Here is a 12,587-nt window from a genome sequence, read left to right as displayed (position 1 = left end):
TTTGACTCTGAATGGGGCCCCAAGCGACTGCTTTTGTTGCCTGGTAATCCGGCCCTGGGGAGCGCGAGTGGACAGAGCATGCGCTGCTTCTTTGTCCTCTGTGCGACTGGCTGCAGTCGGAGCCACGAAAAGGTAGCAGGGCAGTGCAATGGAGAGAAGCCCATCCAAAACAGAGAACAGGTAAGTAGCAAACATCCTGTCAAGACCAACTTTGCAGGTTCTGTTGTAATCATAGTGGACCTGAACTCAGAACTTCCTCTCTGCTCTAAAAGATACGCAACAACATAACCTTTAAATAGAAACATTTCTTTGTTACAGCTGATACAAATCCTGCAATAAATCTGCACTGTGTCTACTTCCTGCTTTTATGGAAGCAGACATTTTTAACATCCTGTGCTTTCAAATGAGCTTAGATGTTGTGGCAGTCAGGTGACTGTGTAGAGATCAAATTACAACTTGTGACACAGAGGAGGGGGAATTAGACAGGCTCTCTAAATACATACATGGTAAATTTCTCTGTTTTCCTTCTGTCCTGTGCAAGAGTTCAGCTCCACTTTAAAGCATCTGAATGACATTTATTTATATTTGCTGAAAAAATCTATGCATCTCTTTTGAATGTGGAATGTACATATGGTGGTGTGCTCTAACATATTGACAGTATACGGGAACAAAGTCTGAAGAAGGCTTATTAGCAGAAAGCTTACTCTTTTTCTTTTAAGCCAATAAATGGTATCATCCTGATTCAAAACTCTCTGCTTTTGCTGATGGCTAAGATGGTACTATGCTCTACTGCTACAGGAAAGTAGAAGAATACCAAACCATACACACTAGCATAGAGGTAGTAACAGTTCAGGTGCAGTGCTGCTCTGATACCACTTTTCAAAATCCGGATTGAATTCGGATCCGGATACCTAGATATCCAATCCGAATCGGATATCCGAGTTTGAAATTTTGGAACCCGAATCGGATATCCGACCCAGTATCCCAGATATCCACTCGGATTCGGATATCCGGGTAGAAAACCGGAAATGGGTTTTAAAATTGCCTTTAAAACGTTTTTTAGGGTGAATGAGGCATGTAGCATCATGTTTTTTTTAATGATGTGGAACTTAAAATCCCCCCTCAAAAAAAAAATAAATATCCCTCTCTCTCTCTGATGGGAAATCCGAGTTTGCTCGGATAGTGCTATTCGGATTTTAAAAAATATCCGAACTGCTATTCAAAGTTAGATAGTTAGTGGAAAACGTTTGGATTATCTGGGTAGTTCGGATACCCGAATATTGGATGAACACCACTGCTCAGGTGTCCATTAAAATGACAGTTTAGCAATGAAAGGGAAGACAACAGCATTTTTATTCCTGCAGTTCTCATAGATGGTAGGAGCTGGAGGACAGAAAATGAGTCAGGAAAGCGTTAACTAAGGAAGAGGCCACTGCTAGCTAAGAAAAACAGCCATAAATTAGGATTAGATACATTAATTAACAACTGCTGGGGTCAGTGTCAAAGCTGTAAAAGAAACTAGCAGAGCTCACTGATGTTTGTGAATGCCTGCATTAAAACTCAGCAGAACTTAGTTCTATCTGCTTTGTAATGTAAATCTCTGGTATTTCTAAATCTGTATGTCCTTCATACAGAGGAATGGATAATCAGTGACAGTTATGATTGATCCTGATTGTTTTAACACATCAGGAAGTGAGAGAGAGATGCAGGGATTGGGGAACTCTGGAATTCAGCTATTAGAGCAGAGCAGGGCGCTGGATGGCTGCGCTGCGGGACCAGAAGAGATGATTTACTTTGACATATGACCTCTTCTCTCTACAAGTCATGCCACCCTTCTTATCTTATCTAATTTTATCGCCCTAGGCCGTGCCCTTCTGGCCTTCCCAGAAATCCGGCCCTGCCCTTGCGAGTATAAATACTCTTATGCTGGGCATACACGGCCCAGATTTTTCTTATCAATCGAGCCGCTGATGGCTCGATTGATAATTTCCGACATGTCCGATCACCACGTGGATCGATTCACCACTCGATCCTCGCGGGCGGACAATAGGAAAAAACGCTGAGAAGGAAGTGCCCGCGGGGACGAGTGGGAATTGATCCGCACGCACGCGCAGACGAGCGGTGAAGCACCAGCATCGAGCCGCTGGCTCGATTCCGGCGCATAAACTTGCCGTGTATGCCCAGCATTATACTACAATCTAACATCTAATAACCCCCATTCTGGTCTCTCCTTGCCATACAGGTGACCATGGTATCCCCACAGTGACCACCTTTTCTACAAGATAGGTCATCAGACAATCGTTATTTGAAAAACAGACCAACAAGGACAACAAATCTCAAGTGCTATGGATGATCCATCCTGGCGATTATCGTTCATAGGAGACCTTTACACTCATTAGATCCTGAACGCTCCTTGGCGCAGGTAGACTTCCTCATATAAACTTTAAATGCATTATGAACAAAATCATTGTACTTCACTTTGTCCGCAAATGTCATTCATTCGGTGGGTTTCCTTCTCATACAATTTCTTTTCTCTGTGCTGTTTACCTAGAATTATTAATAAAAACATTATAAAGCACTAATACATTACGCTGCTCTGTACAATAGAGAGGGAAGACATTACACCATCAATGTTACACAGGGACATTACAGCTTTCAACATTGATACACAAAATAGTGATGTAACAGTGGGGTAAGTCTAGTAAACAAGTCACTGAATCCATGTGGTGGAGAAGAGCACACAGGGAGGAAGGCCTTGTCACATAGGCTTACAATCTAAGGAGTGGGACACTTAAGGGGGTGTGTGGTCCAGTGGAGGGGGATGGAGCAACTGCCGCATTTAGACGGGTATTTCGGTGGCCTGGAATCTCCCCCCTGGGACTGCTGTATCTTTAAAGAAAACATTCCATCATTCTAGTGGCACACGCTAAAATCCAGCATCCTCCTTTTCCCTCTCTCTGTCCGTCCAATCAGTGAGCCGCCGAGCTATGAAGATAGCAGTGGTGCACAGATGGGTCTGGATAGTGTAATGGTTATGGGCCCTCCCTATGCCTCTGACACAGGCAACCTGACCTGGGTTTGACTCTTGGCTCATGTTCAGTAAGCCAGTACCTATTCAGTAAGGAGACCTTGAGCAAGACTCCCTAACACTGTTACTGCCTGTAGAATGCGCCCTAGTGGCTGCAGCACTGGCACTTTGAGTCCACGAGGGGAAAAGCACAATATAAATGTTATTTGTCTGGCCTTTAAGGCTTGCTTGAATGAGTTGAAGGTGGGGACGAGCCTGATGGGGGAAGGAGTTCCATAGAGTATGGAGGGTTTTGGAGAAATTCTGGAACTTTGTGAGGGAGCAAATTATTCAAGGGGTGGCCATACGTAAAGTGTTGGATGAGCAAAGAGAGGGAGTTAGAGAGATGAGATCAGAGATGTTGGAAAGGGAAGTACAATGGATGGATCTGTATGCGAGGCAGAGCAGTGCAAGTGTAATTCTGGGGGGGGCGGGGAGCCAGTGGCAGGACTTGAAGAGGGGCAGCAGGAGGAGTGAATCTTACTGCTCTTAACCCTGTCCTCAAGGCCCACCATCAGTGCATGTTTTGTGGAAATCCACACTGCTGAGATGCTAATGACCTCACCTGTGCATACTCGTGGTTTCCTGCAAGACATGGACTGATACTTGCAGAGAGGGTTAAAAGGACAACTGAAGTGAGAGGGATATGGAGGCTGCCATATTTTTTTTTATAATAGAGAATTTTTATTGAATTTTGTATATAAACAATACAAACAATTAGTAACTCCATACCCCCCACAACCGCAACATTTAGAGGGCCCAAGACATACCGTATATCAGAATATAACAGATGTTTAAACATACAATGCCCCAGTACGGTGTGATCCATAGATGTATACGCAAATAAACCAATCACCAATACATATACATATTATAACTTCACCCATTTACAAAAACTCACAGGTATATATCTGAAACACTGACATTAATGTTAAGGTCCGGTATTACCGTATCTGAGTCCTCTACCCATGCACCCCACACACTTATCAAATTTCCCAGGATGTCCCCTAACCTGATACGTCAGATTATATAATATAATGGCAAGTTTAGGTTAACCAAATTTTTGAAATCACCAATAGAAGGGGTTTTAGCCTGTTTCCATTTAAAGGGATACTCTGTAGGGGGGTCGGGGGAAAATGAGTTGAACTTAGCCGGGGCTTCTAATGGTCCCCCGCAGACATCCTGTGACCGCGCAGCCACTCACCGATGCTCCGGCCCCGCCTCCGATTCATTTCTAGAATTTCAGACTTTAAAGTCTGAAAACCACTGTGCCTGCATTGCCGTGTCCTCGCTCCCACTGACGTCACCAGGAGTGTATAGCACAAGCCTTGTATGGTCTGTGCCTGCGCCGTGCGCTCCTGGTGACATCAGCAGGAGCGAGGACACGGCAACGCAGGCACAGTGGTTTTCAGGCTTTAAAGTCTGAAATTCCAGAAGTGAACCGGAGGCGGGGCCGGAGCATTGGGGAGCGGCTACGCGGGCGCAGGATGTCTGCGGGGGACCATTAGAAGCCCCGGCTAAGTTCAACTCATTTTCCCCCGACCCCCTACAGTATCCCTTTAAGCAGGATACATTTCCACTTTGTTATGCATGTCCTCTGCGTGCTTTAGCCCATTCATTATAAGAGTCATCGTCAGGATCTAACAGCAAACGCTGTTTAGCCTCCAAAAGTTTAGATTCCATAATATTATATGAGGCTTGATCATTCTGTCTAATTATTGATAGGGATAAATGCCCCACATAATACGGCTTTGCCTGCATCCCAGCATACCCAGATATCAGTAGAGCCTATATTTTCTATCCAAAAATGATCCATAGCCTCCACATAGGGATTTAGGACTGTTTGATCCTCCAGCCACCACGAGCCCATTATCCAGCAGCCATTTTGTTGCTTATTGAGGCAAAGAATTTCACATAACATGGGGGAATGATCGGATATACCATGGGGTAGATACTTAATATCCTCAATCAGAGGAAGTAAGTGATGAGTCCCCAAGCACATATCTATGCGTGACATTGATTTAAATTGATCTGAGAAGAAAAATATTCTCTACTGTCAGGGAAGCGCCAGCGCCAAATATCTGTGAGTTTAAATCTAACCAACCATTCTATTAGATGGGTGAATGACCGAGTACTTTTACTTAATTTGTCTTTTATTGGATCAACGACCACATTAAAGTCCCCTGTAATAACTACAGGGTTGTCCAGGCAGCTGCTAAGTTTAATAGAGAGGGCATCCAGCACTGAGACATTGGCCTCAATTCACTAAGCTTTATCAAACACTTTATCAAACTTTTGATAATTTACCTCATGGGTAAAATCTAGTTTTGATTTCACTAAAGTGTTATATATTCATCAAATGTTTTATCGATAAAACGTTTAATACCTCTATAACACTTTAATGAATTCAAAATTAGATTTTACCCATGAGGTAAAATTATCAAACGTTTGACAAAGCGTTTGATAAAGCTTAGTGAATTGAGGCCATTGAAGGGAGGAGGCACATATAGTGAAACAATTGTAAGTGTCCTACCCTCAATGTTAATGGTCACAATTGTTAAACGGCCATTCGCATCAACCTGAAAACCCTGCACCGTACCCGGGAATGACTTAGAGATCAACACCGCCATACCTCTGGAGAAGGATGAAAAATGGGCTACGTGGTAACTGGACACCCAGGTTTTTTTTAAGAGACAGCACTCTCCCACCTGTGAGAGGAGTCTTTTCCAGACAAAGAATGTGGGGATTTCGTTTTTTACGATGATCAAAGACCAGTCTGCGTTTGATAGAATCATTAAGACCTCTGACATTCCATGAGATTATACGAAGGTTAATCATTATCAAAATGATGAATAGCACTAGAGACACCTGGAGCCAGGGGCATAACAATAGACCCTGCAAGGGATGCCACCACAGGGGGCCTAGAAGCCACAGGGGGCCCCGTGGGGGAAAAAGTTTGAGAGACTGACAACTAAGGGCATGGAGAGAAAACGTATTCTACTCTCGTACCATTGTTATGTTGACTGCATGTGTCTACCACACAGATAAGGAATCATACACACTTTGGAATCTGTACACTGTCCCTGCTCCTTAGGGTTCATCAAAAAAACATCTGTCTCACACTGCAGCAGAGTTCTAATGACAACTTTACAAACAAAGCAGTCACAGTTGAAAAAAAGTTGTAGACCTTCCCTCAGAAGAGATTCCTAGATTCTTATCACACACAGGCTAGTGACCTTATGGTGTCTAATTACTGGACAACGTGGAATGGGTAAGATTGATGTCTGACTGTCACTGCCTCATTAAGAACTTGTGTCTGATACTGAGTCTAAGAACCTGTAATAACAGAATCAATCAGTGACATTCTGAATGCTTTGCCAAAGTTACAGTGAATACTGTATCTTACGTTCAGCATCTCATTATTGTTCCTCCATATAGCATGTGCTCTCATGTAGTAAAATAATACGGCTGTGTGTGTGTATGTGTGTGTATGTACTGGGAACAGAGCTGCGACAGGGGACTTGTCAGCTGCAAGGGGCTGGAGGAAGCCCCGGGTAAGTAGATCTGGGGGTAGCATAGATTGCCTGACATTTCCTTTAAGTCTAAGTGTTTTTATCTGCATGGGGAAAACACATTGGTCTTCAGTTTTCCTGTGCAGAAAGCGAGGGGGGGGGGGCCCTTTCAAAGTTTCGCAGGGGGACTCAGTGATGTCTAGTTATGCCCCTGCCTGGAGCTATGCAAAACAACCTTAGATCACATCTGAACATAGCATGAATAAGTAATGTAGGCCCTAACCCTTGATTCCCTCCACCCCAACAACCCCCAACCATCCCATTCCCACCCCACTCCCTGTCCCCAACAGCAGGAAGTATCATTCCCTGAACTTACTGAACACGGCAATTAGTGTGGCCAGCTTTCCCGACCCGCGTGCAGTAGGATATATCAGTGCAAGTAAACATATTTAGAACACGTTCTAGTATTCTAGATGATAGGCCCAGAAAGAACAACAGGTATTACATATTGAAACAAATTAAAAGGAGATAGCATTCAACATTGGTAATATGCTTCACCAGTCATATATTATGACAGGTAGCCTGTACAAAGCTACAGCAAGAGGGATGGTGTCAGACATTTTGTAAAGGATTATAGTTTACCCCTGCATACGTATAGCCACCTCTGTATAATAAACGAATTCAGCAAACAGACTTATGTGTAGTAATCAGTAGCAATTATCTATGGAAACATAATTCCACAGTGCAGCAAGTATATAGATCAGACCCCTGATCAGTTGAAGCTAAATACATAAAGATAGGCCCAGCAGGACAGATAGGACCAGTCCAGGATTGAAGTTTTAACAGTAAAACCTGCCCCATTCTCATGTGTAGAAAAGGTTCATTTGTATTAACTTAGGTATGGTTGTATTCCATGAATATTGTATATGCCAGATATATAAGTAAAATGTACGAAGACATTCATACTGTAGAAAATGGACAGAAAAACCTTGGGAATCCATCATTGTGAAACTTCTTCAGGAGCAAAGAAAAAAAATGGGCTTTGCCGCTATGCAATACTTTTAATTTGGCTGGACACAACATGCTGTACTGTAGCTGTTGGTCACACAATCTTTTCTTGACTTGTATGAAAGTGGCTCTCCTCTTTTGCACTTCCAAGGAAAAGTCTTGATATATTGAAACCTTGGACCCAGTAATGAGTAGATCTGGTTGATTTCTGGCAGCTCTCAGTATTTCAAATTTCTCCCTATAATTCAGGAATTTAATGACTATTGGCTGTGGAGTAGCTCCAGGTTTTGGGGGTCCCCCAGGTATACGGTGGGCCCTCAATGATAAACACTTGAGAAGAATGTAAATCAGTGCAGGGACTCTAAACCATGTCTCAAAGAAGGATTCAGGATTAGAGATGGCTCGAACCTCCGATTTTCCGTTCGCAAACCTTGAACGCGAACCTCCGCAAAAAGTTTGGTTCGCGTGAACTTCCGTGAACCGCAATAGACTTCAATGGGGAGACAAACTTTGAAAATTAGAAACATTTATGCTGGCCACAAAAGTGATGAAAAAGATGTTTCAAGGGGTCTAACATCTGAGTTTTTGCATGGGGGAGTGGGATACACACCAAAAGTCCCGGGGAAAAATCTGGATTTGACGCAAAGTAGCGTTTTAAGGGCAGAAATCACATTGCATGCTAAATTGGACACCTTGCATGTGTATACACCAATCAGGGAGTGTAATTAGAGTACTGCTTCACATTGACAGACCAAACTCACTGTGCAACACACCACACACAGCTGTTTGTGTAGTGATGGCCGTGCTGCACTGGTGCGCACCATGGCGAGAGTGCAGGCCATGGTGGTTTTCAAGCCCATATGGTCGCCGGGCTGAGGTAGCTCAATGACAGAAAAACAGTTACTGTCCAGCTGATCGAATTTGGTCTGTCCACAATGAAGCAACAACCTTATTATCTTGGGTGTGCCCCCCCCCCCCCCCCCCGAGACACTCATATAGCCGTCGGTCATTGCTTCGTGATATGCAAGCCCCTTCACCGCGGCAAGGTTACGATCACGAAGAGAAATTGACACATTTACATGCCTTTTGTTTTGTTGTTGCAGCTGCAGTGCAGCCAGGCATGCACACGCACCAGAAAAATTGGTATAGCGGCCGCTGCTAATTCAGGAATCCGCCTGGAGTCCTGGACCCTGTTGGTGATGGCGGAGAAGGCAGTCAAGCGGCCTGCAGGCAGAGATGCTGTGTGGGGACCGACTTAGTCTTGGGACAGGCAGTCACACGGCGTGCAAGCAGAGATGCTGTTTGTGGGGTCTGACTTAGTCTTCGGGCAGGCCTGAGCATGCTTTGCAGACCAGGCATCCATGGCCAGATGGACCCTTAACCCAGCGCTGTGTGCCAGAGATGTCACCACTTGCCTTTCAACATCACGGTACAGTTTAGGTATCGCCTTTTTTGAGAAATAATTGCGGCCTGGTATCTTGCACTGCGGTGTGTCGCTTTGCTTTTGTGTGCTGCTTTTCCTCAGGTGGTCATCCTATTGCAGTTTGTGCTTTGTAATCATGTGCCTTCGTAAGGTAGTTGTCCCTACCCGGGTCTTGGTCTTTCCACGGCTCAATTTTCAGTGGCAGAGAGTACAGATGGCATTGCTCTCATCTGAGGCAGACACACAAAAATTTCCACACCGCTGAGCCCTGGTGATGGCTTCCGACGGAGTGTTAAGTGGGGTGCCAGAATCAGAGCAGGAGGAGGAAGATATGTCACACTTCTGTGCGGAAGCGGAGGAAGATGAGGTGTTCTGTGTTAAATAGTCAACTACGTCCTGACAATATTGGGGGTTGATGGCATGTGCCTTCTTCTGAACACTGTACTTTGGTCAAAGGCCAATTGAAATCATGACAGCGCGACCTCGAACAGACCTGCCAGGTGGCCCTGCCTCCGGCTCTGCCTCCTGTTTTGTCCATATTGGGGGAGATGAAGTGAAGGGTATGCACTGACTTGGCTAATACAATGTACGGTTACACAGGTGCAGTGAACAGGTATGCAGTTAACAGGTATGCATGGACTGGTATATAAAACAGCGTGCGGTCACACAGGTGCAGTGAACAGCTATGCAGTGACTGGTGGTATTAAATATCACACTGCGTGTGGTCACATAGGTAGGTGGGTGCACTGAACAACAGGTAGGTATATGCAGTGATGGGTACACCAAGATGGCGCCGGGTGCGGTCGCCACGGCCACAGGGCTCTGGTCTTTTTTCTTTTTTTTCCTTTTAATTTCTCCCACCTGCTCTCACTAACATCCTCCGTCCGCCGGGGTGAGATGCAGAGGCTCCAGGCGTGCACCGAAGGCTGGCATTGGCTGCTCTGCCGCCGAGGAGCTGACCCCAGTGTATGCTCTCTGGCACATGGACCGTTCCTCCGTCCGCCGGGACCTGTGAGTGAGGAGGACACGCTTTGAATCCACCGGCCGGATTTCTGCACTCCGGGCAGGCTGATGAGTCGGACCACTGCACCAGTTGCCAGGAGACCAGGACGCCGCATGAGGGGTGCACCGGAGATCACGAGGACAGCCGGATGTCGGTGCCGTCCCCCTCCATTGACCCATGCGCTCACTGTGAGCCCATCTGCTGCTGCAGCCCCGCAGCCATACCATCCGCTCACCAGCGCCGCATCTCCGTCGGTGAGCTGCTCCCTCTGGGCACGGCCAGGTCACCACAGGGCTGATCGTCGGAGGCGGCCGCCACCCACGTGGAGCGACCATGGGCCCAGGCACTGCTCTGCTCGCCTGCCTCTGAGCCGTGCACCACCGCTGCCTGAAAAGCCACCTCGGGCACATTCAGGATGCTGTAGGGGAGACCACAACAATCCAGGGGGCACATAGCTGCTGCCCTGATCAGCCTGGGTCTGATCGGCCTGATCAACTGAGTAGCTGCCACAATCCACGTGGAGCAACCATCACCACTGGGCCCCCTCTGCCTGCAACCACCAGCATAAGGACTCTGGACCACCTCGGATTGGGCAGTAAGACAGGGCTTTGCTTAAGCATGGCTCAAGCACAGGATGACTGATTATCGGACTGTACCAGGGGTGTGTTAATCTGTTAAATCTGCAATCCAAAAAGGTCCCTGCCTCTCTCCTCTCGCTTCGGTTCTCTCTCTACTTTCCTCATTCTCTCTTTAGCTATCCCTTCTCTCTTTATCTCTGCTGTCCGCCTCTATCATGATCCTACTCAGTTTCCTCTCTACTTTTCGTGGACAATCGTTGCACCTGTCTTGTTGGGAGCGTGTCGCTGTGTAGCGTCCAGTGCCGAAAATGGCAGCGCTCATATCAGCTTTCAGGCTGCTCCTCCAGTCCCACTCTCTTTCTGTTCCTGCTATCAGTGTATGTTTTGCTCTGTTTGTATTACGTTAACTGTACGTTTATGCTGTAATGCTCTGTTTTTGCTTTTTATTTTTGCTTTTATTGTTGTACGTATGTACCATGCTTAACTGTATACGACGCTCTGCTTAATTGTACGCACACGCTGTTATGTTGTCCTATGTATGCTTGTCCCATGTCTATGTATGTACCATGCTTAACCGTGCTATTTTCTTGTTTTCATCAATGACCCTGTATGCGCCAAAACCAATTCCGGGTACAATCCACCGTCGTACTTGGCGAAAATAAAGTCTGATTCTGATTCTGATTACAAATGTGCACCTGTCACACACACAGGTACCGTGAACAGGTGCAGTGACACTGCGTGCGGTCACGTAGGTAGGTGGGTGGGTGAACTGAACAACAGGTAGGTATATGCAGCGATGGGTATTACAAATGTGCAGCTGTCACACACACAGGTAGTCACTGAATGTGCTGGCCTGGGCCTGGCAGTGGCACAGTAGGAATTACCAAGGGGCCAAGGTCCAGCAGCTAAGACTGACTGACAGGGCTGTATATGCAACACAAGTGTCTGTGGGACACACACACACACACACACACACACACACACAAAAAAAAAGATAGATTACAAGAACAACATTAGCTCTCAAAAGAGCTTTTGAGGATGAGGAGTGCTTTTTAGCAATAAGGATCAGCAAGAAGGAGCAACTTAACAAGCCTACCTGTAGCCTAACTAAGCCTTCCCTAATGTCTCTGCAGCACCTCTCCCTTCTCTAATTACTGCAGCCACACGAGTGAGTGAAATGGCTGATGCTGCCTGCTTTTTAAAAGTGGGGTGGGGCTCCAGGAGGGAGCGTAGCCTAATTGGCTACCCTGTGCCTGCTGACTGTGATGTAGAGGGTCAAAGTTGACCCTAATGATATAGTATAGGGGGCGGGTCGAACCGCCATAAAGTTTTCACGAATAAGTTCGCGGTCGAACCGTTCGAGCCATCTCTATTCAGGATGTGACCCCTCTGCTTTCTCAGGAACCCTCATTAGCCGCATGTTACATCTGCGTGCTCTATTTTCCAGATCATCCAGTTTGGTAGAATTAGCTTGAGAGGAACTGGACACTTATTGCATGCATTGTTGTAAGGGAGCTACAGAGTCCTCTAGGTCAGAAATCCTACGCTCTGCACAGTAGTACGTTCTTTGAACTTGGAGAGGTCATGCTTAACAAAAGATATGTCAGTTTGTATGGAATCAAGTCTAGTTGTTAGGGATCCCTGTGAGGATATTATTGCCGCCATGATCTCAGCTCTGAAAGGCTCCACTTCAGTAACATGGTCACTTTGTTCATATTCGGATGCAGGCGGTAGATCAGAGTTCCCATGCTGTCCCTTTGCAGAGGGAGGAGTGGATGCAGATTGCGCCTTGTTGGGGGATTGTGGGGAGTCAGCCTCGTCTGTGTGGTCACTATGGTTGCTATAGACCTGTGTCACCTCAGCCCAGGGACATAACAATAGACCCTGCAAGGGATGCAGCCGCAGGAGGGCCCAGAAGCCGCAGGGGGCCCTGTCCTTAGGAGACAGACAACCAAGGGAAAGGAGAGCAGAACAAGGAGAGAGAAAACTTTCTGCT

General features: G+C 46.2%; 1 protein-coding gene across 3 annotated transcripts in view; it reads left to right on the top strand.

The window, feature by feature from the left end:
* ZNF831 (zinc finger protein 831) overlaps positions 1-12,587 on the top strand; it is a 298,501-nt gene that overhangs the window by 261,871 nt on the left and 24,043 nt on the right. The window contains exon 6 of one of the 3 annotated variants that reach the window (XM_068262317.1): positions 2,243-2,272. The exons of the other annotated variants lie outside the window; for them this stretch is intronic. Within the exon in view, the coding sequence (XP_068118418.1) occupies positions 2,243-2,266 (24 nt within the window). The 3' untranslated portion in view covers positions 2,267-2,272. Of the gene's footprint in view, positions 1-2,242; positions 2,273-12,587 lie in introns of those variants that run through there. 3 annotated transcript variants of the gene reach the window in all.

Source organism: Hyperolius riggenbachi, chromosome 12 (assembly GCF_040937935.1).
Source record: "Hyperolius riggenbachi isolate aHypRig1 chromosome 12, aHypRig1.pri, whole genome shotgun sequence".
Taxonomy (NCBI): domain Eukaryota; kingdom Metazoa; phylum Chordata; class Amphibia; order Anura; family Hyperoliidae; genus Hyperolius; species Hyperolius riggenbachi.
Note: the sequence above shows the minus strand (reverse complement) of the source record. Positions and strands in the feature narration are given on the sequence as shown.